Source organism: Podarcis tiliguerta (assembly GCF_965153285.1).
Source record: "Podarcis tiliguerta genome assembly, chromosome: 1".
Taxonomy (NCBI): Eukaryota; Metazoa; Chordata; class Lepidosauria; order Squamata; family Lacertidae; genus Podarcis; species Podarcis tiliguerta.
This window is the reverse complement of record NC_139534.1, coordinates 90,775,618-90,799,759: the sequence shown is the minus strand read 5'-3', so window position 1 is coordinate 90,799,759 and position 24,142 is coordinate 90,775,618. Positions and strand designations below refer to the sequence as shown.

Below are 24,142 nucleotides of genomic sequence, written 5' to 3'. Positions count from 1 at the left end.
GCTTACTGTTAATGTGTGAACGTGGCACTCACTGTGTGCTGCTGGCATTGCTGTGTGAACCTTGAATTTAAAACAACCTACTGAAGCTAAAGCGGATCTTAGAATAGTTTTTAAGGCCCAGAAAAATTGGTGGAAGTGATCTGGAAATAGCCAGCTGCCTAAGCAGGTGTAGGAAAAGGGATTGGATGTAAAGGCACCAGCTTCTTGAAGAGGGAGCAGATAGAAGAGAGTGGTCTCTAAAACTGGAAGTCAAGAGAGTGGAATCTCTTGGGAGAAGACAACCTCCTGGGAAGAATCCATTCATTGGAATGGTGGACAGAGCACATTGCTCAGGTTTAAAGCGGTACAGATATTTTAACCAAATCCTGATGTAGATTATCTAACAAACAAAAACAAAACGGAACTTGAAGGCAAAACTAATAGCTGCATGTGAATTTTATTACAGTCTTGTAAATAAGTCACAAAGGTTATTATCCCAGGGATTACTTTTTATTATCCTCCCTAGCCGCGCATACTGTTTAGGGCACTTCATTGCTCTGAAAATCAAAAGCAGACTCTTCTCTAGCTCATGAATGCTTCCTGGCAGTGGTTCTTACTAGGCCACAAATAAGTGAGTGACCCTTTACCTGCTCGACTGATTTCAGATGCTATTTCAGATGCTACCACAGTCTTTTGGGGACGGGGAGAGCTGAAAACAGAGACAGTCTCCTGTGATCTTGCCTAGAGAGTTTTATTCAGTGTCAAAGTGTTGAGATAGATGGAGCAGCAATGCATGATACTTGCAGCATGTTCCTGTCTGCATCTACCCAAAATTAAGGCACGTTGAGTGTAAAGGGTCTTGCTCCGGATAAGTGGATACAGGATTGCAGCCTTACTCTAGCACACTGCTTTTGATAAAGTGTTCTTAAAGGAAAAGGCCCTATGCCTTATCAAAGAACCCGGTATGAGGGTTGCAGTGCTGTTCAGTTTCCTGTGAGTTAGCTCAGTTGAACACTGTGGAAATATGCATAGAATTGCACTGCAAAGGTCTGCATAGCTATGTGCCTGCTTGTGATTCCAGATATAAGTGAGATAGCAGATGCCGTTGAGTAGAAGGCAGAACTCGTGCACGAGGCTCTCAACAGATGGGTAGGCAAATGGGAGTTTAATGTTACTAGATGTGAGGTCATGAACTTGGCATTTGCAGTAGAACAGATATGCCTGCTAAATAGAAAGTGATATTTGAAAGGAAGAGGAATAGTTAATTTTTCAGAACAATCCTTTAAAGATCTTTAAAGAAGTATTGTACAAGGCAATTAATGTGAAGGGAATGCTGTTGAAATTGTCAACTTCTCACACAGATTCTGATGAAAATTGGGAAATCGGGCAGGCTAAGTTTCAGATGCCAGGTTAAAGTGGCTTTATTTCAGGAGGCCTATACATCGTAAATGTTTTGCTCTTGTATATTTTAATAAATGTTTGAGGTTTTGTATATTACATGCTTGCTTGTTTGTGAACCGCTTTTAGACCCAGGTGTGGGGGAAAGTGGGGTGTGCTTTAAAATAATAATAATAATAATAATAATAATAATAATAATATAGCAGCAAGCCACAGGTAAATACGCTACTCAGGCAGAGGTCTAAGCTGAAGACTGGAAATGAAGGTGTCTGGTGGGCTTATTCCAGAGACTATTTCACAACATAGGGGCCACTTCTGAAAAGTCTCCACTTTGTGTTTTGGTACATAGGGCATGTAGCAGTACCTGTCCAGGTGACCTGAGGGAACAAATAAACTTGTGTGAAAGAAGCTCCTTCAGGTCACAGCAGTTGTGTCAGGTGAGGAGCACTTTGTTCTTGCCATGTGGTTCATGATCACAGTTGCAGAAACTGGCTAGCTTGTGTACAGGACTACAGTTTTTCTTGTGACTAAGTCCATTGAACTCTGTAGGAAAGCAATTCATCTGCATTTATCTCAATAAATCCTTAACAGCAACCCATTGAGGCAGGTCAGGATTTTCCCGATATGACAGATTAAGGTTGGGTGGCAGTGGCTTGCCTAATTCCACCCAGCGCATATCTGATGAGAGGTGAACCAGGAACTTCCTGATTTACAGCTCATTCTTTTATTTAATATGTTGTAGTCCTACCCTTCTTCCAAGGAGCTAAGGATGGTGTATTTATTTTTAACTGTTTAAAATATTTCTAGGCTGTCTTTCTGGGCAATGCCTGTCCGAGGCAGTTTGCAAAAATTAAAAAATTGCAACAGTGCAACAACCATCAAACCATCAAATTCCTTCCCTCCACTCTGAGAACAGTCCATAAAATATTCAGCCAGCCAATTAAAGCATTAGCCACAGCAATGAGATACCACAGTCCAGGCCATAAAACATCAGTCAGGAATAAGGCAATCGGAAGAGTGTACAGCAAATTTAAGAGGTATGTAAGGAAGATGATTGTATAGGGTGACCCGGTGAGCTTCGTGGATTATTTGAAGCCAGATCTATCCTGTCTGATCCAGCATTTGCATCCACTTGGCTGTCTGTGGCTATGTTACAGTAGCTCATTGAACTTCTAAAAATGTTTAGAGATGGTCGTCACATTATTTTTTTTAAGTTCCTGTTTTAATTTTACTGTATTTTCTAAAAAGATGTTGCATCAGGGACCCTTTGGTTTGTGCTTTTGAAGCTCTTATACTAGGTTTTTGGTTTGGGGGGGGGGGGTTGTCACTCAGGGAACTACCTTGGAGAGATGCCACAATTTCCTTGGCCTAAAATGAGGCAGATATCATTTTCTACCAATTTTTTAAAAAAATATGTGGGCAAGAAGCAATTTTTTTCTTTGTATATTAGTTATAAAAGTTTGTTTCCAAAGAGATGATTTTGATTTACTTCTGAAGGACTTGCGCAACCCCAGGGGGATTTTTTGCTTTGAACATCTGTTGCTCTGGTGCCATAGTGCAAAGTGTTTTGAAAAGGCTGAAAACATGGCAGCACAAATTAAAATTATTATTATTTTTTGTATGAACCAGAATGAAGGCATCAAGTTGGACTGGAAATTTGGAACACACTTACAAAAGTATTATTTTTAATGTGCAAATATGAGGACACAGTTGATGAGATATCAGAGTTCTGTAGATTGGTGGAACCTATTTTACAACTGGGGAAACAATAATTTCTTTTAGGCTATCACAATTTGCAAAGACATAAATGAGTCACAGTGAGCCCTGGTCTCCCACGCTACCCACTTTCTTTCTCCTCTTTTGCAAGGGGGTGATCAAAAGCTTACGGTTGTGTTTAACCACAGTTTGTTGTGTTGCCTGGACTATGATTGGATTCAAACAAGCCAACTTCAGACTAAAGTTACTGAAGCTGGCTTGTTTAAACTAACCATGGAAAAGATTAACCACAGTTCCATGTCTGGAAGGAATAGCAATATGTGCTTCATCAAAAGTGGTATCTTCCGAATTATTCCTTGACAATGTGGGAAGAGGAGCAAGCGAGTAGGAAGGAGTGGGTGAGCCCAAGGCTCATTGCTGCTCATTCAGGTCATACTAAACTGAGCACAGAGCATGAATTGAACTTTGATCCAAAGTAAAACACTCCTCTGACCCACATGAACTCTCATTAGTCCTTTATGTCCAGAGGAAGCAATCACATTAACATGAGTTGCTACCTCTTGAGATTAATAAATTGTCCTCCGTCCATAATGCTCAACCTATTTATTTGAGGAACAAAATGAATGTTATCATTCTGGACACTTGGAGGGAAGAAAGGATTCCACCCCTCCCAGAATATATTTTCCCAATCAGTTTCCTTAACGTTTTCTTATATGACCCAAACTGTTGTTCTGGCTTGTGTATGAGTGTAATTGTGTGTACATAAAGGAACCTTCACCCTTGGTATCCCCACTCCACTCACAAATCTTGCAAACAATATTTTTTTTATATGAAACTTAAAGTACCTCGGGGAGAGAATGAGCAATTTCAGTAATGTATGATATCATTGGCTGACCTAAGATTGCTTACTCTTTTGACAGCAGGATGACTCTTGTGTTAAATACTTAAAAAAATAATGATAAGTTGGTCTAATGATGGCAGTGATGACATCAGGAGTTGCCCAGACTTCAAAGAGGATAACTGAGTCCTTAGTAGAGGCTAAATGAAAATGGAAGACTGATTTCTAGGAGACTTGGCTAAGCATTAAGGTTGGATGATTGACCACAAAGTTTCTGGTTTGGCCAAAGCTGTAATTCTTAGAAACTGAATTCTGTCATCATAAAAAACAAAGCTGTCTCCTGAGGACAGGAGAGGAGAACATGAAGCACCAAAACATATTCCATTGCTTGCCCTAGGGGGCGGGGGGAGTAATTTCAGGTCAGTGCAAGGAGGATGGATTTTGTATTGAAATGTTCAAGTGAGGGAATTAATGGAGTGCAGAGTCTGAGGTCAATATGTTCGGTGGAGGAAACAGAAGATGAGTTTGCAGATGACTAATGATTATGCCTAATTTTTCTATGATACTGCGGGGTTGGCTTGCCACCCTTTTGAGAAATCAAACCCCTTCTTTGTTTTGCAATCAGTTATTGCCAGCATGTTGCTTTCTGCTCCAGCGTCACATGCAGCCTTGTTTACTGCTTTTAGCAACGCCACAAAAAGCAAGAAGTGAAAGGGGCATGTACGGAAGGATAGAACCTTTCGCAGGCCTCTTACATGAGTCCCAGTGGCATTTGTTTTAAGTCCTGTAAAAGAAGAATTGTTCTCTTGTGGTTCTTTCTCTTGCTAGGGTTTCATAAACATAAGTAGGTTGTGTATCAGATGCATTTTTAAAAGCAGAATTTTTTCCATCTCTCGGGGTCCCGTTTCTCTCCCGGAGATATTTTTGTGCTGTCTGGAGGGGAGTGGAAAAATGAGCTGAGAGCATTTTATACTTGTTGAAGGAACGCCCTGGCTCTGTAATGCTGGATTGCAGGATTCCACTGCTGGCAGCCGTGTTGGGGAGGGAGGGAGGGAGAACAGTAAGCGTGAATGGATGAGGAAATGAGTCAGTAAAATGCAGGCCCATGATCCACATGCAAGGAAGTAAAGTCGGCCTATAAGGTAAAAGTTGCAGATCAACCCCCCCCTCCCCCGCCAGTGCTTGCCACATCCTCCCCCCCCTTTCTTTTTAACAACCCTATTTGCATGCTACTTTCCCTTCTTCACATCTCTACCTTTTAAGCTGTCTTACGGTTTTTGACAAGGCTCTGCCAACAGGAGTTTAAGACAGAAATGCACATTATTTTTCAAATATGTAAAAGTAAATTAATTGTGCAGAGAGGCACTGGTGGAGTTGAATGCAGGCCTATGAACAGACACTAAGCAGATAGACACTTTTGAGGAGCAAGACTCTCCCCACCAGCCACTTAACCAGGCAGGGAAGTCGGGGTGAAGGGCTAATGGTTCTTACTCTTCACTGATGCACACAAATGGCTACGTGTGTGTGGCTAGGTGAACTCCTGAAAATATATACGGACAAATAACTTCTGCTGACGTATTTGCAAGTGCAGATGAATACAAGTCAGCCAACAGTCCACATTGGGGATCTGCTGATCAGATAAAACAAAATGCAGTACGATAAACTTGTGCCACATAATAAATGCCAAATACTGACATTACAGTTGTGTGCCAGATACTGACATTTGCATTGTTTCCCAGTAGTTTCTGCATCTCTCCGAATCCTCAGGATGTATTATTGGAGGAGCTGATGTCAACTATGAGTTCTGTATTGAGATTGTGTTAGGTGTAGAATTCTGAATCATCACTATGTTCTCAGGTGGTTTCCTAGCTAATGTTGATTTCAGCTTTTCCAAGTGCATTATCTAGTCTCCTCTCTGCGCAACCAGTTATTTTATTTGCCTTCAGATAGGAATACTTTTTATATGTTACTTCACTTGTACTGCAGAAAAGCGAAGGGTGATATTTCCGTTTCCTCATGTAGCCCTGCAGGTGTTGGAAATAATGTTAAAATCCAGGTTGTTAATTGGTGACAAGTCATTGGTGACTAGGGTTGGCTTTAATCTTAATTAATCTTAATGTGCGTGCAAGATGTTTGGCTAAGTGTCAGTTATTGCTATGAGAGTGGAGACAATTCATAAGGCGGGAAATAGCTGATTGACTATTACCTCTGCTTTATTATCAGTCTTTGGAAGTCAAACCCACCAGGCACCAGAATGTATTTCTATCCCACAGAAAAGAATTTTTCTATCCCTATCTTCTCTGTTCTTTATCAAGCAAGCTGCTTGTTTATGTTATCTAGCAATGGTATTTAGTATTCTTGTGTCTTAGCTGGTAAGCTTCCTGGTATGATTCATCATGCTCTTTTTAATTGCCTTGACTTTGTAACATCACAATCCATCAGAGAGCTTCTTTTTTTTTTACTTTTAAAATTGTGAATATTGTTTCATTATATCTTTGCCCAATTTTACAACAGTTTTTGTGCGCTGCACTTGGCACTTGAGTTTTTTGGTGGTTTGAGGGTACGGCAAACTGTGTCTGTGACAAAACTCTGTTTGGCATTTCTGGTTGTGATATTTTGGGGAGCAAATAAAGGGACTGATCCTTTTTTCTGTCTGCATTTAGGTACTTTCCTTCACCCTCCTATTTACTGTATATTGCTCGATGCTGAAAGAAAATATAGCAAGCCTTTAAGCAGCTACTCGAAGAATGGGAAGCAGTGAAACTGGGAAATTCCTGAGCAGAAATGACAGCATCAAATTTCTATGAAAGCCCCTTTGAAAAAAGTGAGCAGATGTGGCCTTGCTCTCTAGAAAGCTCTGTTCTCAAGTGCAGTTTGACAGTCCCTGCAGAAGTTTCTGGCTGCATCATCTTCTGCTCTCAGAGACATAGTTCATAACAGTGGATCATTCACTGGATATCTGTCAGCTGGATATCTATCAGCCCTTGTGTGTAAAGCATGCTGGGTTGGATTCAGAATCCCTGCGAGTTGAGCCCCCCTTATGGGAGGCATCTGCTGGAAGGAAAGGGAGGAGGTGATCTTTGCAGATTCCTGCAGCTCTTCTCCCCACTCCTACCCTGTGCCATATGAAAAGTTGCTGCAGCCGCTTGGGTGACCCTCCAGAGCAGTTGGTGGGGCAATGGGCATGCAGGAGGAAGGAGAATATGGTGGAAATTACCTCCTTCCCCATCCTCTTTTCGATCTCAGTCCCTTCTACAGATCGAAGCAGTTCTTCCATTTGCTGAAGGGACACTCTGGAACCAACCTGTTAGTGCCTTTCTTTATGTTCAGGGGATTCTGCTGCTGCTGCTTTAGCATTGCAGATTGTAAGACTAGAGCAACCTTTCTTGCAAACTCATTTGCCTGACAATGCTCAAGGCGGTCTGTTTTGGAGCAGAAGAACTGCCAGTGGGTGCACAGTAGCGTTTGTTGCAGGAGGGAGGAGCAGAACACTCCATCACATCCTGAAGTAGGATCTTAATTGGGAGCTAGGAGATTTTGGTGCAAAAAACCCCCACATCTGTGCAGGCTCTGAAAAAGGCTCCTTGGTAACCTCCTGATATTTTTCGTACTGTGCGTTTATATAGTGTTTCTGTGCGGCGAGTTATTTATACTTAACCTTAGTCTCTACCCAAGCTATTATTTAGATCAATTATTACATTTTCTGTTTAAAAGCAATCCATTGTTAGGCTCGCCTCTGGTTCTCTGGTCATACCAGACCTAGACATGCCTTGGCAAACTGAACCATGCTATTTAAGTACGGGTCAAGAAAGGTTCATTGCTAGTAGTAGCCAGCAAATGAAGTTGGGCTATCTGTGTAATGCGACAATGCACTCTACTGAGTCACTGGAGAAGAGAACATTCTGCTTGCAGCAGAGGCACGGAATGCAGCTAGTGCTTCTTTCTACAAAGCAAACATTTGTCTCTAGTTTCAAACAGGGTAATTCCATTTGGGCAGGGTTGATGGTGCCTGGCTTACAGTATATGGGAACAGGCTTAAGATACGCTATGGAACACTTATTTGGTACGTTGATTTGTCAGACTTTTAAACAAGTTTTTTAAAAAATGATGCTCCTCCACCTTAGGCTAGTGAAAGGACTGCAGAGTGTTCATATCGTGAACTGTAGACTCCTTATCCATGAGCTCAAATCAGCTGGTCTACAAAAGAATTGCAGAACAGCCAGATATATCTGCACTTAGCTTTGCACACTATTTTTATTTTTTCCAACAATGGGGATTGAGGCCAGGGTTAGATTATCAAAGAGGCAAGCAAGGCCCCAGCCCAGGGACCGCAGTTTTAATAATACAGCACAATTTGCTTTTATTATGGCCATTTATAATCTGCCCTTCACCCAAATGTCCTGGGGGAAAACATATACATTTAAAACCAAGAATTAATAATCTAAAACTAAACAAACTACAACATAAACAAGTTAATTTGCAATGAAAACTAAAGGCAGGAGCAGCAAAACCAGGCACTCTCAATTCCCCTCTGATCTCACTGGAGCTTCTGCAATGGAGTGCTCCAAGTCTGAGGTTGGCAGTTCCACATCCTTGGGCCAGAGGGGCATTATCTCCTGTCTTGTGGAAGCACTTCTAGATCTGGTCCTGCCTTCTTGTCCGCTTTGGATTTGGAGTCCCCTTGAAGAAGGGGAATGTGGCTCCAAGTCCCTGACGGGGATAGATCGACTGGCTGAGTTTTTGAAAGCTTCACGCAACAGTGTTGAGATAACTGGTTGTCCTGACCTGAGTTGCAGGTGTTTAATTTTCTGCTTATTTCTTTTCTTTTTCAGGCGCTGAAGCTAAGTGGACCGCCGAATAGAAAGAGGACTGAAACGTGCCTCTTACCTCTCTGCATGGACTAGACTTGAAGAGAGGAGAATTTCTTTTTTGCTGTCTTTATACTTACCCTCTCCTTTGTGCACAAGCACTAGCAATGGGTTGGCTGTTAATCTGAGATATCTTGTCTCTTCCTTATCCCCGGGAGGATAGACTGAACCATGAGTCTGCAGGCCCATCCAAAGTCTTCAAGCAAGAGGACTGGGAAGCGGATTGCCTTTTTCAATGAGGAAGAAGTTCAGCAGCAGCAGCAACAGCAGCAGCAGCAACAACAGCAACAACAGCAACAACAGCAGCAGCAGCAGCAGTTGCTTAAAGAAGGGCAGTACTTCAACCATGGGGGGAATGTGCCTTCTTCCCAGGGCATGGAGCTATCCAAGCCAGGTGTATACGGGGGCGTCCACGGCAATGCTGCTTTGCTGAACTCTCTTTATCAGGATAGAGGCGATGCGAGGATGATCCCCCAGCAGCTGGCTGCTGCCAAGTGGCAGAACTCTCTGGTGGGGAACCGGTTACCAGAGCGCAGCGATGCCAGCTGGCAGCCTCAACCTGGAGGCTGGAATCACGGGATGGTGTATGGGGGTGCCCAGAAAGGGGGGCACCCCAATGCCAACATCCCAGGTTTCTTCAGCCACCAAGATCCCCTGAAGAGGAACCGGGAGAAAGGTGTGGTGGTGTCTCACCTGGACTTGTATGGAGATGCTGTGCAACAGATGATGTCTCATAAAGCCCAGTTAGAACAGCAAGCCCTGGTCAGGCAGCAAGCCCAGATTAACTCTTTTCAGCAAATGCAGAAGCAGCAGCAGCAGCAGCAACAACAGCAGCAGCAGAATCAGACCCTCCCGTTGCAACCTTTCCAGCTTGCCTTTGGCCACCAGGGCCAGAAGCAGGGTCTCCCTGAACTGTTGCATGTCTTTCAGCAAGCTCCTCCTACTTCCAGCCCAGCCTTTACCGCCCAGCAGAAGCAACAAGCTCTTCCACAGTTGCAGCTGTTTGAAAACTTTTATCCGCAGCAGCAGCAGCAGCACCATCAGCAGCAGCAGCAGCAGGCGGCTGTGCAAGGCTTTGGCATGCAGCAACCTGCCTCTGTCACGCAGCCTCATGGGGCAGGGCCACCCCAGCCTCCTCAGCATCATATGGTTTCCCATCAGTTCCACCCGGTTACCGAGCGGAACCAGGAGCTGCTGAAGGCGCTGACGGAGCCAAATCCACAGACTGTCCTTCCCCAGGCCCAGATCCCTCTCCCAAGGAGATCACGGAGGCTTTCCAAGGAAGGTGTCCTGCCAGCGTCTTCCGCGGAGGAAGCTTTGGCATCCAAGCCAGCTGAGGAGTATTCTGGCGGTGTGTTGCCCCATCACTGGCAACCGCAGCAGCACCCAGAAGTCCAGTTTCGACACCAGCCCGAAGCGTTCAGTCACAACAAGGAGATCTATTTGCAACCTGGCAGAGCGGAGCTGGAGCATGGGGAGATGCCAGCTGGCGCCCAGCCCGAAGCGGAGAAAGCGGGCGTGTATGAGAACGCCAGCCAGGCAGAAAAGCCAGTGGGTGCCACGGAGGGCCTCGGCCAGAGAGCCAACGACTTTGGTGGGGTCAGAGGCGGCGTCATCCAGAGCACGCGGAGGAGGCGGCGTGTTTCTCAGGAAGCCAATTTGCTAACCCTGGCTCAGAAGGCTGTGGAGTTGGCTTCTCTTCAGAATCTCAAAGTAAGTGGCATTTCCCGACTCGCACCGTGACTATTGCCTCACTTCACGGGGTGCAACACCTTAAAAATGTTAGCAGACATTTGTCCACTTAGAAAGCATAATCCCAGCAAGAGCTTGTAAATAACAATAATAATAATAGTCAGCAAATTGCTTCATCATATTTTTTGAAGAGCATAGGACTTACAAGTGTAGTTTCTGGGGAACAGGTGATTTTTACCCTGTCCGTTGCATTTTGCTCTGAAGATGTTGGGTGGTACTCAAGGATGTTTTACCTGAAGTAAATCCATTGAAAACTATGAACATGACTTAAGCTAGGACAATTAATTTCAGTACATCTGCTCTGAGTGAAATGTAGCTGAATACCACCTGTTAACGTCTCTAATGTCATGGAACCAAGTTTACCAATTGTTAACATCATAGCCAGGTACAAGGCTTTCTACACTTAACTGCACCATTTGGAAAACAAACACAAAGCACCTTCTCTCTCTCTCTCTCTCTCTCTCTCTCTCTGTGTGTGTGTGTGTGTGTTTGTTTGTTTGTGTCTCTGCATGTGCTAAGCTTTTCGCCTTATTTTTGGTTCCCTCTTCCTCTCTAGCAAATATCTCCGACAACTGAATAAAGAGAGAGCAAATGCTAGCTAGCTCCATCTCCCAGTAGCCAGGCTAGCTTTGCCACTCCCTTCCGTGGAATGGGATAAGGCTGTAAAATGAAGAGAAGGAACTGCTGTGTGACAGAACACTTATCTCTCTCTTTCCCCTCCTCCTGCCACAGTACTTAAGGAAGTCTCCAGCATAAACACTTGGGAGTTTTCAGCCAAACTTTTGTAATGTCTGAGCTTACATTTTTTTAAAGATGGGAATTCATCAAGTGTATAGCCTGCTGAAACTGGAAACCTGTGGGGAGTTTCAGCTAATAACTTTAGTTAACTGAGAGGGTTTGAATGTGACCTTTAGCTATCATATGACAATCAGTTAACTTTGAAGTGTGGATTCAAAGTAGTCTTGCATCCTCCCCATGCTAATAGTCATTGTGAATTAGTCCCATAGATTAGTAAAGGATTGGGAGGAAGCAATAGGATGCTTGGCCTGGATGGTGTAATTACTAGTGTGTTAGATTTGGACATGGGAGTTCGAGACTTGGTAGTATGCAGGAATCTGAAACAGTAATACAGCCAAGCTTGCCTTCTACCCTCTTGCCACAGAATATTCACTATCCGGATGGACCACCTACATAGTGGTGTAGGTATGTTTGTGTGTGTTTTTAAATATCTGGCTAGAGCAAATACAGGGATGCGGGTGGCGCTGTGGGTTAAACCACAGAGCCTAGGGCTTCCCGATCAGAAGGTTGGTGGCTCGAATCCCCGCAATGGTCCCAGCTCCTGCCCACCTAGCAGTTCGAAAGCACACAGTACAAGTAGATAAATAGGTACCACTCCGGCAGGAAAGTAAACGGCGTTTCCGTGCGCTGCTCTGGTTCCCCAGAAGCGGTTTTGTCATGCTGGCCACATGACCTGGAAGATGAGCGCCGCAACCCCAGAGTCGTCCGCAACTGGACCTAATGGTCAGGGGTCCCTTCACCTTTAGAACAAATACAGTCAAGCAATCATGTCCTCTGATAGGCCCCATTTCACCAAGAAGATTGTATCAGGAGAGATAATTTCACCCTGGTAAAAGGGCATGAATCCAAAGAAGGCAACAGGAAATCAGATCTGATAGTTGGTAATGGGCGCAGTATCCAGTGCTGCCCATGCACAAGCAAAACAGACTTCCACTTAAGCAATAGGACTTGACATTCTCCCTGCAGGCCCTTGCAGACTCTCAAAATCTGCTCTGGAAGGTGGGTGGGTAGGTGACTTGGGAGCAAATTTTGGCTGCACAGGGAAACACAGGAAGGTGGAATCCCATTGTGTGACCAGAAGTCTGCTCACACAACATTTGGATTACACTCAGTATCCTTATAAAAACATCTGTTTGAGTATGCAAAACAATCAACCCGAAGTTCTAGGAGGATAAATGCATTGGACTCCTGGATTGTGTACGCAAGAGAGAGACAGCTGGCTCCTTTTTCTTCTTCATTGCATGCCTTGGTGTCCTTGGTAGAAGATGCTGCCATTATTTACTACTTTCCCTTGCTGTAGTTCCAGACTCATAAACTTTCATGCATCATCTCTCCCAAGTCAAGAAAATTACCACACTTGTCTGTACTGGCAGTACCACTTTTAACCTGGGGGCAGTTGGATGCATGTGTGGTAAATCACATTTGAATTCAAAGGGTTTAGCAGGGTAGCAAGTTTGTTTGTTTTCAAAATTTATCCTCCGCCAAAGGAGTTGCCTGAAATGGCTTACATATAAAAAGGCAAAAAAATAAAAATAAAAAGCAATAAATCAAATTCTTAAAAAATGAGCAAATAATAATAATAATAATTTTTTATTTATATCCCGCCCTCCCCGGCCAGAGCCGGGCTCAGGGCAGCTAACACCAGTAAAATTACTTTTTTAAAAAACAAAACAAAACACGAATTTAAAATACAGGTTAAAATATAATTTAAAATGCAGCCTCATTTTAATAGTAGCCCATAAATCAAAACCATAAGGGGAGGGAAACATAAGGGTCAGACTGAGTCCAAACCAAAGGCCAGGTGGAACAGTGCTGTCTTGCAGGGCCTGCGGAAAGATATCAAGTCCCACAGGGCCTAGTCTCTTGTGACAGAGCATTCCACCAAGTTGGGGCCAGTACTGAAAAGGCCCCGGCCCTAGTTGCAACCAATCTAACCACCTTGCGAATTGGGACCTCCAAGGTGTTGTCATTTGTGGACCTTAAGGTCCTCCTCAGGGCGTACCAGGAGAGGCGGTCCTGTAGGTACGTGGGTAGAATCAAAATCTCTTATGTAACCTAACCTCTTGGGGCAGGAAGTTCCACATATGGGTCACCACCACAGAGAAATCCTTTGACCATAGCTTCTTGTTAGCTTATTCAGATACCTTAATGCTCACGTGACCTTTTTGTTCTAAGGAGCCAGAAACTTCAGAAGAAAGGAACAGGAGTGAGGCAGCAGTCACTGCACCCAGGAGTGTTGTAGAGTTTGCCGGTTCTTCGCCAGCCCCCAAGAGAGCCCGGGAAGACAGCAGCCTTGTGCCTCTCATCATGCCCGTGTCTGTGCCTGTGAGGAGGCTGGACTCTCATGATATCGGTAGTGAGAAGGGAGAGGAAGGGAAGCCACAGCGGTTCGTGGCAAACGACCGAAGCTTCGCTGAAAGCAAACCTTCCGTAATTGTCACCCGGAGGAGGTCGAACCGCAATTTGAACATGGACGTGCCAACTCAGGTAGGTTTGTGTTTGGGATCCTGACTGTGGTTATGGGGCAGTAAAGTGAATCTTACTGGGTCTTTTCTTGTTGGTTATTTGTGGCACCTTTCCCACAGAACAGGCTGCAGCTTATTGGTTCAGGTCATCCCTCTTCTTCTCTGGTTCTCATTGGGCTGGCCCAAGACTTTTTGGCACCTGAGGTGAACCACAAAATGGCACCCTCCACGGTGCCAGGGAAAAGGGGCTATTTTCTCCTTGGAGAAAATAGGTGAAGCAGACTTGTTAAAAAGAATAAATCAATTCTGGCTGTATCTGTTATTAAAATGGTGAAACCTCTCCGGCTGCTTTGACGATAGAAAGGAGAAGCAAAGGATATGAAAGCCAAGTCATCTTTGGTGGTAGGAATTGGATAGGTTGAATAAATAGCTTTCATTTGAATGAGAGTGATTTCAAGGAGGTTTTATCATGTCAAGTATGTGGACTGTTTTTGAATTGTATAGAAATTAATCTTTTTTGAGAGACTGTGAAAGCACTTATGTGTCGGAAGAGACCATAGAAAGCAAATGTAAATAATTGAATATGAGGACTTTACATCTTGTTTTTCTACGTTTCTTCCTACGCAAGTGATTTTCCTAAATGTAAGTCGGGCATGGTGATCTTGCATAAAACTTTCACTGTGCCTATAAGCATTATGTGGTCACTAAGAAGTCACAGCTGGCATTTCCCCATCTTATTTACCTAGGTCTTGATGGGGAAAATTATGGTTTTGTTGGCCTCATAAATGACTGGCAGAATACAATCTTCCACGAAGAAAAGGTTTTCTGAGAGAGGCTTATCTGTGCTACATCGTCCAAGCCTGATGTCTTTATAAGGCCACATTGTGTTTCTCACAGCTCCAACAAATTTTACTATTACATTTATCTCCTCACCCGCCAGGAGTTCAAGGTGACATGCATGTTTCCTTCCAGTTTGTTGAGAGGATAAAATAAGAGCAGGGAGGAGCTATGCATGCCACTTTGGGCTCTTGTGAGGAAAAGGGGGAGATAACTACAATTTACAGTTGTACCTTGGTTCTCAAACACCTTGGTACTCTTACGTTTGGTACTCTTACGCCGTAAACCCGGAAGTAAGTGTTCTGGTTTGCAAACATTTTTCGGAAGACAAATGTCCAACACAGCTTCCACTTGAGTGCAGGAAGCTCCTGCAGCCAATCGGAAATCGTGCCTTGGTTTTCGAACAGTTCCGGGAGTCGAATGGACTCGCGGAACGGATTAAGTTTGAGAACCAAGGTACCATTGTATTTGTTTAAGGTAGGTTAGGCTAAGAAAAAGTAACTGGCTCAGGTCAGCCAGTTGTGGCTGAGTGGGAATTTGAACATTGGATTTGCCAGTCCCACTTCAACTTCACTCTGGATTGGCAAAAGCCAAGAAGTACAACTGGTTGTTAATTGATGGTGTGTCATTCTTGGATTGAATGCAATACTTTTGTGGTAGTCCTAATTAGAGCTTGTGTTTTTTCAGGACAGAGAGCTTCCTTTTCCTGCTTTAAAGCACCATGAGTTGATGGTGCTATATACATAACAACAATACCCACATAAGTTAAAACAAGCACATACCAGTTCATGGAATTTGCTGGTGGAGCAGCCATGTTATTTCCATTTGGTTGATGCAGTCATACCTTGGGTTACAGACGCTTCAGGTTGCGTTTTTTCAGGTTACAGATTGCCGAAACCAGAAGTACCGGAATGGGTTACTTCCGGGTTTTGGCGGTCGCACATGCGCAGAAATGCCAAATTACAACCCGCGTGTGCACAGACGCAGGTTGCAAACGTGCATCCTGCACGGATCATGTTCGCAGCCCAAGCGTCCACCGTATTGATGTTTGTGGGGTGTGTGTGTTAGACTGAAGTACTTTGAGCTGTGTGAACCAAAACTTGTTTCCTTTTCATAGCATGAAGGCCCTGCTCCAAAAGAAGAAGTGGAAGGCTTTGCACGGAAACCGAAACAGCGGCCCAGGCCAGAGCCTCTCTTCATACCGCCGAAAGCTGGCACCTTCATTGCTCCGCCTGTCTATTCCAATATCACACCCTACCAGAGCCACTTGCGCTCACCTGTCCGTTTGGCAGATCACCCTTCCGACAGGAACTTTGAGCTACCTCCTTACACTCCCCCGCCAATACTTAGCCCAGTACGAGAGGGTTCCGGACTTTATTTCAACGCCATCCTTTCTGCTAGTGGTAACTCAGTTCCACCTCCTATGACTCCTAAAAGTGCACACAGGACGCTGCTCAGATCCAGTAAGTTCCCATGTATTGTCCTTTTGAGGGTAAAATGGGAGGAGGATCACAGCTGGAGGAAATAAATTATAACTCGGCAATTGTAGATAGATGGCCCCTCACATGTTGGGGTTTTTGTTTGTTTGTGGAAGGTTGGACTGCATGCACCGTGATGACTTCTTAAGTTAGAAAATGGTATTGGAACAGTATCGTTGCTGCATTTGAAAGAATGCTAGATAACAAAAAGATTGCATGCTAAAGATTAAGACCCACCCTTCTTATAGCCATATGTAACTTTGTCAAACAAAAAAATTTAGTTGACCTTATAAATAAGCCAAGAAGTTTACTAGCCTGCTAATAAGCTACTTTTCCATGCTGACTGTGAAGTAGGGAGAAGCCCTTTTTCTGTTGCCAGCACAGGTTACTTGCCTCCTAGCAGACTACCTTAAAAAAGTAAGGGGTGTTGCTAAGTGGTCTGATGGGATAGAGCAATCAGTCCTCCATGCCTGCTGAGTTTCTGTGCTTTCCTTCCACACACCAAGTGTGGAAACCCAGGAGACCAAGGAGAAATGGAGTGATCCATCCCTCCTCTACTAGCTCACCCACTCACCTGTATGTGGTTCTGAGTTACTGATGGCTACCTCACGAGTTGTTAAATGCAAGGCTGATATCAGAGCATCCTTAAGTAGAAGCAGGGCCATGAATTAATTGTGTCATCTTGACTTGCAGATAGCGCAGAAGTCACCCCTCCTGTCCTTTCAGTAATGGGAGAGTGTACTCCTGTCAGCATTGAACCGTAAGTACTCAGTTGTGGGGGGGAGCACAGTGCATCCACTGAGCTCCAGTGTTATTTTTCCAAAAAAGAAGTTCTCTTAGAATGGCAATGGCACCCACCTGAGATGTGCCAGAACTGAGTTCCAGCGAGTTCTGGCTGAAACAGAGCCCTGCCTATAACCAGTCCTAGTCAACAGCTGGTAGCCTTTGATAGCCTCCATGAATTTATCCAGTGTTTTCTCCTTTGAAACATAAAAAGCTCTTTCTGCATATTTCCTTTGACATTATTCTAATGACTCCCTTGCTGTTAATATATAGCATTCTGCAAAAGTGTGCAATCATATATACAGTGGTGCCTCACAAGTTGAAATTAATTCGTTCTGCGAGTTTTTTCGTCTTGTGAATTTTTTTGTCTTGCGAAGCACCACTGTGCATTGACGGTTTCCCATAGGAATGCATTGGCGGTTTTTTAAAAAAGGCGCAAGACGTTTCGTCTTGCGAAGCAAGCCCATAGGGAAATTCGTCTTGCGAAGCAACTCAAAAAACGAAAAACTCTTTCGTCTTGCGAGTTTTTCATCTTGCGAGGCATTCGTCTTGCGAGGTACCACTGTATTGCATTCATCCTCCAAGCAGCTAGATCCCAGATGCAGTTGCATGCAGCACATCTCCATCCATACTGCAACATGAATTGAAATATTTGGCTTGGAAGGTGGGAGGACTTCAGTCTTGTTCTTGCTACAGCCCTGTGGTTCCTCAGTCGTTCAGTTCTCACTCTGCTCTCTCTGGCAGCAGCTACTGGGCTCAAGACAATTCAAGCCAAAAAAAGAACAACCCCCAAAACACTGTGTCTTTATAGAAGCAATTTGTTTCCACCATCTGGTCTCTGAAACTTGTAATGAGTTGACAATTTTATGTGTGTGTTTTAATGGGAACACACAACATTCCAATTACAGGAATATAGGGATTTGCTGTATTTGAAGCTTAAGCACTTTAACCAACCTCTGTGTGCAGAGGTTCTGTAGCTCTGAATAGCAGACGTTGGTAATAATAATAATAATAATAAATTTTATTTATATCCCGCCCTCCCCAGCCGAAGCCGGGCTCAGGGCGGCTAACAACAATCAAATAATAATAATAATAATTTTTTAAAAATGTTATTTATACTCCGCCCATCTGGCTGGGTTTCCCCAGCCACTCTGGGCAGCTTCTAACAAAATATTAAAATACAATAGTACATCAAACATTAAAAGCTTCCCTAAACAGGGAACTGATTAATGATGATGTTTGAGAGCTACCAGACAGGAAACAAACGCCTGCTACCTGATTTTATTTTTTTCCCCATAACGGCAATTGCATCCTGGAGGTCACAGAGTAATACCTACATGTTATTTTAGCATAGTCCTAAACAAGACTATGCAGAAGTATGTCCCACTGAGTTTTATGGGGGCTTACTACCTGGTGCATTGTAGCCTGATTCTGTACAAATTCACTCAAAAAACAAACACCCATTCTGTTCCATGGGTTTTACTCTGTTTCATGTGCAGAGGACTGTTGCCTTAAGTTCTCTTTCCTTTGCCCCCTTGGAAGAGCTTGAAGCATAGGAGGAAACTGGCTATAAAAATGCTGTGCTCAGAAGTTCTCCTTCTCCAAGAGATTATCAGAGCTTAGTGCTCGTGCTAAGGAACATGCAGGCAGAGAGTGCAGAAACAAGGCTCTCCCTTTCGTTGCACTGACATGATCTCCCTTGGCCTATAGAATGTGCTGTAATCCAGCTGGTGGTAGTTTCAGTGAGAAGCACAGTTCTTAGACTGGCAGGACATCACATGTGCTAAACAGGCAGAGAGCTGACTGACAGCCCTCAATCCCAGTTGTTTCCAGGAAAGGGGTTCACACCTCTGCTGCCCGGTGCAGCCTGGGATTCCCCCAGAAGTTAAGGGCAAAGCATGCTTATATTACAGTGCAGTGCAGATGTGAACATGTAAGCTGCAAGTGCAGCTCCTAAACCTGCAAGAATATCTGTGAATGGAAGTTGCTTCTGTGAGCTCCCTTCCACATGCCTGCGGTGGTGGGTGACTTTTTCAAGATGTGGCACCAAAACTATGGGGAGGTAGCACTTGAATTTGATCCTATGTCTTTGAGTCCAGGAGTTGTCCCTTGGATCATTTCAGGGCCTTCCTGTGCTTGATAAGAAAAAAAAATAGTTTCAAGGCTTAAATAAGCAACATGCAAGAGAACAATTTGTGTTTTAATTCTTCAGCAACAGCAGTTGAAATCTGAACCTTAGCCAGTCTCCAAGTTAACAGATTTATTCGCCCCACTTTCAAAATAAAACAAACTGGCATCTCACAGCATTCCTTATAAAGCATTCTTTTCCAGCATAACATGTGAGTAAATGTCGTTCAGCCATACTGGCAGGCTTCAGGCCTGCTGCGCACATATATATATATATCTCAATACCAGAACAATAAAGCCCATTTCCCCCCGTTACCATGATATTTCTGTTTGTTTAAAAGTTTCTGTCTGTTTATATAATTTGTATCCTGATGCTTGTTCAAGGAGCTTTGAGTGCCATCTTGCGCTCCCACCAATCTTGTGAAGTAGCTTATATTGATATTAGCTGAAGACTTCAAAGAAAGCTTTGCAGGTTAGCAGGATTTTGAACCTCAAGTTCCCACATTCCAGGCTTGGGGATGGCTAAACCAGGGGTTGCCTTCAGATGGTGTGGAGTGCAGTTGCTATCGTCCTCAGCCAGTATGGTCCGTAGTCAGGGATGATGAGGGTTGCAGTCCAACATCTGGAGGTTGCCACATTGGCAACTTCTAGTCTGACCTGTGGCCTTCCAGACCTTGGACAAAAACTCCCACCATCCCTGACTGTTGGTCATACTGGCTAGAGGGGAGCTGGAGTTGAACAAACATCTGGATGGTCATCCATTAGCCATCCATGCTGTAGTGATTCTCCCACCCTTGCCATGAAAATATAGTCATACAGTCCGTTCGACTTTCAAAACGTTCAGAAACCAAGGCGCAGCTTCCAGGCTGCAGAAGGCTCCTGCAGCCAATTGGAAGCCGCACCGGACGTTCAGGTTCCAAATAACGTTTGCAAACCTGAATACTCACTTCCGGGTTTGTGGCGTTCGGGAGCCAAAACGTTTGGCTCGCAAGTCGTTTGTCAACCAAGGTATGACTGCATTTGTAGATTTGAACTGGACCTTTGAGTCTTCCATGGCTATCATTTAGCAGGATGCATGCATGGAATGTGTGAAGAGTAGGCGAAGAAATTTGCCATATTTGGCTCTCACATGCTGTTACATGTAAGTAAAGGAACTTACAGTTGTGCTGCTTGTGGGCGGCTTCCGAATCTTGCTTTTCCGTTTTTAGCATCCATGCTCCTAGATATCCTATACAGTAGTGGGGGAGGGGCCCAAAAGACAAAGACAAAAAACTTGTATTTTGAAACTGAAACCTAGTGTTGGTTTAAACTGGAAGAAGCAGCAGCCATGGAATTGCGTACTGCCTGTTGCGCCAGTTGGAGTTTAGCTTGTTTTGCGGAGGCAAGCTTTTAACTTTAGCAAATTATCGTATTAGAACTTGCAGGGTGAGTCGTTTTTAAATGTGCATTTATTTTGATAGACGGATCAATGTGGGCTCCCGGTTTCAAGCAGAAATCCCACCTCTTAGAGATCGATCTCTGGCAGCCTCTGACAAGGCCAAGGCTGAATTGGTGTGGCAGCCATGGGAAGAGCTTGAAACGGATGTATCTACTCAAGAGAATGGTAAGGAGCTTGGAAACTGAACTACTGTCTGTGATGGTTTAAGTCTTTAAAATTGCTGTGTGGTCAGCCACTAATTTCTGTTGACCATTGAGCCACTGTAAAGGTTGAGGCTTGCCAAATATGAAGGGAAATCTAGGTAGGAAATTGGTGTGAAGGGATGTATAAGATGACCTTTTGGTTTTCTCTCTCCCCTCCGCTCCGACCTGCACCTACTGCTTGTCTTGTTTTGTTCTGTGACAGTGGAGAACCTGCTAACTGCTGCCTGCTCAAGTATCTTTCCTGGAGGTGGCACCAACCAAGAGCTGGCATTTCACTGCTTACATGAAACGAAAGGAAATGTTCTGGTAAGTCTCCAGCAATCGTCAGTGCGTCTAATTGGATTTGGCAGGAAGGCTGTTTGTATTGGTCTCAGTGAGGGAAGTACTAGCCAAGTACTTGCCAAACTTATGCACTCTGCACACTTTCACCTTCTACAAGGAGTGTCTATGTTAGAATCCTGCCTTTTGAAGAATGTGCCTTTTGGCAGTCTCCTTCCTTTCTTCACTCATGCCTCCTGGTTTCACTGCTAATGGTGCATCTTCCTCTTAGCCAAGTGGTAGAGCATCTGTTTTGCATGCGTAAGGGGGTGGGATCAACATCTGGCATCTCCAGGTCTGTCTGAGAAGGCCTCCTGCTTGAGACCTTGGGAAACACTGCCTGTCAGAGCAAATGTTTCTGAGCTTGAGAGCAATGGCCTTACTCAGTATATAAAAAATAGGAAGCTGCCTTAAACTGGTTGATCTAGCTCACCTCTGTCTACACCAGGCATCCCCAAACTCGGCCCTCCAGATTTTTGGGACTACAGCTCCCATCACCCCTGACCAATGGTCCTGTTAGCTAGGGATAATGGGAGTTGTAGTCCCAAAACATCTGGAGGGCCGAGTTTGGGGATGCCTGGTCTACACTGTCTGGCAGCAGCTCTCGGGGGTTTCAGGCAGGAGCATTTCCCAGACTTACCCAAAGATGCAAAGTATAAGACAGCTTCATGTGAACTGCAAATGTCTGGTTCTGTTAGAAAACATTTTTTTTAGCTGTTTGAGAAGAAGGGTCCAAAAATAAAAGTGCAGGTGCACAGCTAGAAGCTCCAGATTAGCTCTGCCAGTGGGCCTGAACCACTATGTCCTCACTGCCATCCTCACTCCCATTCCATCCCAGGAAATGTGTTTATGTGTGTTGGAAACTTCATGGGTAGGGAATAATAATAATAATAATTAATATTTTATTATTGTTATTATTAAAGTAAAATTTCACTTTTTCACTTGTTGGAAGCTGTATCTAATAGGAAAGTTTCCCCTGTATAGTATTGGATCAGATTCCTATTTATTAATTGGCTCTGTTGACTGTTACCAATGGAAAGATGAATATAAATTTAAGAATTAAATAAGTACTTTAGCATCTCCTGCCACCTTAGGGAGACTTAATTTTAAAGTCCACCTATCGCTGCGTAATGAAACTGCTTCAGTAATACCAGCACAAGTGCTTACAGGTTTCTTGGTAAGTCTCTTCAGAGTACAGATACAACTTTAATAGTATCTCTTCCCTACATTTTGCCTGAGCTCTAGTCACAGCAGCTGATTTCTTGGAGGGCTGAGAATGGTTTTGGACTCCAGTTATCTCCTTTCTTTGGAGTATTGTTTACTTGATTAAACACGGGCGTTAATGGGCTCTCAGATGACTCATTCCCTGGGTGGGAATTCTTCTGTAATTGGACACGTGCTGACAGGTACCATTATCAGCTGAGGTAACACTGCTGTGTTGGCGAAGAAATGTAATTAATTGTGCCTCAAATACCTTCGTGGGTAGGCATGAAGTGCTAAAACCATGCGGGAGAGGGATCTTTTTAAAATAAGACAAAATGTAATCCTTTGATTGTGATTGGATTATTTGAAATTCTGTTTTAAAGAGAGACAGGCTAACTATTCTGGCTGTCCTTTTTAGAATACGCTGCTTTTCAGCCCAAATCAGTCTTCCCCTCCAGGGGTTTGGGACTACAATTCCCATCAGCCTCAACTGGCAAAGTCATGCTGACTGGGACTGATGGGAGTTGTAGTCCAAAACACCTGGAGGTCCCCAGGTTGAGGAAAACAACTCCAAACAACAATGAAAAGGGATGTATGTGGCAAAACAGGCTTTGGCTCACAAAACATTATGTTACTGTGTACAGTGGTACCTCGGGTTAAGAACTTAATTCGTTCCGGAGGTCTGTTCTTAACCTGAAACTGTTCTTAACCTGAAGCACCACTTTAGCTAATGGGACCTCCCGCTGCCGCTATGCCGCCGGAGCACGATTTCTATTCATATCCTGAAGCAAAGTTCTTAACCCTAGGTAATATTTCTGGGTTAGCGGAGCCTGTAACCTGAAGCGTATATAACCTGAAGCATATGTAACCCGAGGTACCACTGTATTTGTTAGCCTTTTTAAGGTGCCCCCAATCCTTGTTATTGCTAAAAAGACTTAACAGCTCCCATGCCACCTACTTCAAAAGGTTAATTACAAGGATGAATAAGGAGACATGGGTCACGTTGAACCTCAGGTGGGCTCTAAATACATCCCTGCAGTAAACAACAAGGGTTGTGACTTCTTGATGTAAATGCACTTGTTTGGTTTTACTGTTATTGATAAGGCTTTTTGTGTGTGTGCTCCCCCACACCTCAGGCTGCGCTGACCAAATTGCTGCTGAGGAGGTCTTTGTGGCCTGCAAACCACACGTTGGCCGACTATCACTACACAGGTATGCCTGGGAGCAAGGCAGTGGGGACAGCTGCTTCTCTACCCTCCATTTTCTAACTCTGATAATTACTGTTAATGCATTGGGGGGGGGGAATATAATTTGATTAATACTGGGAGAGCCTTAAATATGTATTTGGGAATTAGCAGCATTGGGTGGTGATATTACTGCCCTGCTTTTGCCTCAGCTCATAATGAGATCGGTGCAAAGCTCACCTTCACGTATCCCAAACTGCACATTAAACAAACGCGTATAACCATGGAGGTGTGGTATATTAGGATTGTTTATTCAGAGTTGTTGCTTGCCATGGGATAACTTAGTTGGGATTACTTAGCTGGGGTAATTAGCAGGAACCACTGAATCCCTATTACAGGTTTGAGGAGAAAACATTTATTTCCTTAACGGCACCAAAATGGCATTTGAGAGTAAAACTGGTTTTGCATCTGGAATCACCAAATGCTATATTTATGGAAGAGTGAAATGGATAGAATAAAACTGTACACAGGCTGCCCAAACCCTGGGCTAACAGCTTACAATTAACTATACAATACTTATCTTTGCTATGGCGGATACACTTATCATTGCTGTGATAGTGGCGCTGAGGATCCAGTGGGCTGCACTGAAATTTCGATATAGCGGGGGGATAGTAGAATATAAATGACACAAATATGACCCACTCAAGGGCAGACAAGACAGCAAGAGTTAGGACGGAAATGGAATGAATGAATCACT

The 24,142-nt window shown here is 44.0% G+C and overlaps 1 protein-coding gene across 5 annotated transcripts in view; it reads left to right on the top strand.

The window, feature by feature from the left end:
* The window catches only part of MIDEAS (mitotic deacetylase associated SANT domain protein), a 74,325-nt gene that overhangs the window by 33,532 nt on the left and 16,651 nt on the right, over nucleotides 1-24,142 (top strand). For 2 of the 5 annotated variants that reach the window (XM_083398144.1, XM_083398143.1), the window contains exons 2-9: nucleotides 6,595-6,755; nucleotides 8,764-10,512; nucleotides 13,525-13,836; nucleotides 15,769-16,114; nucleotides 16,823-16,889; nucleotides 20,500-20,642; nucleotides 20,883-20,986; nucleotides 23,338-23,413. In XM_083398144.1, the coding sequence (XP_083254270.1) occupies nucleotides 8,971-10,512; nucleotides 13,525-13,836; nucleotides 15,769-16,114; nucleotides 16,823-16,889; nucleotides 20,500-20,642; nucleotides 20,883-20,986; nucleotides 23,338-23,413 (2,590 nt within the window). In that variant the 5' untranslated portion in view covers nucleotides 6,595-6,755; nucleotides 8,764-8,970. Of the gene's footprint in view, nucleotides 1-1,726; nucleotides 6,756-8,763; nucleotides 10,513-13,524; nucleotides 13,837-15,768; nucleotides 16,115-16,822; nucleotides 16,890-20,499; nucleotides 20,643-20,882; nucleotides 20,987-23,337; nucleotides 23,414-24,142 lie in introns of all 5 variants that reach the window. The other 3 variants (XM_083398145.1, XM_083398142.1, XM_083398146.1) reach the window with 2 other exon arrangements.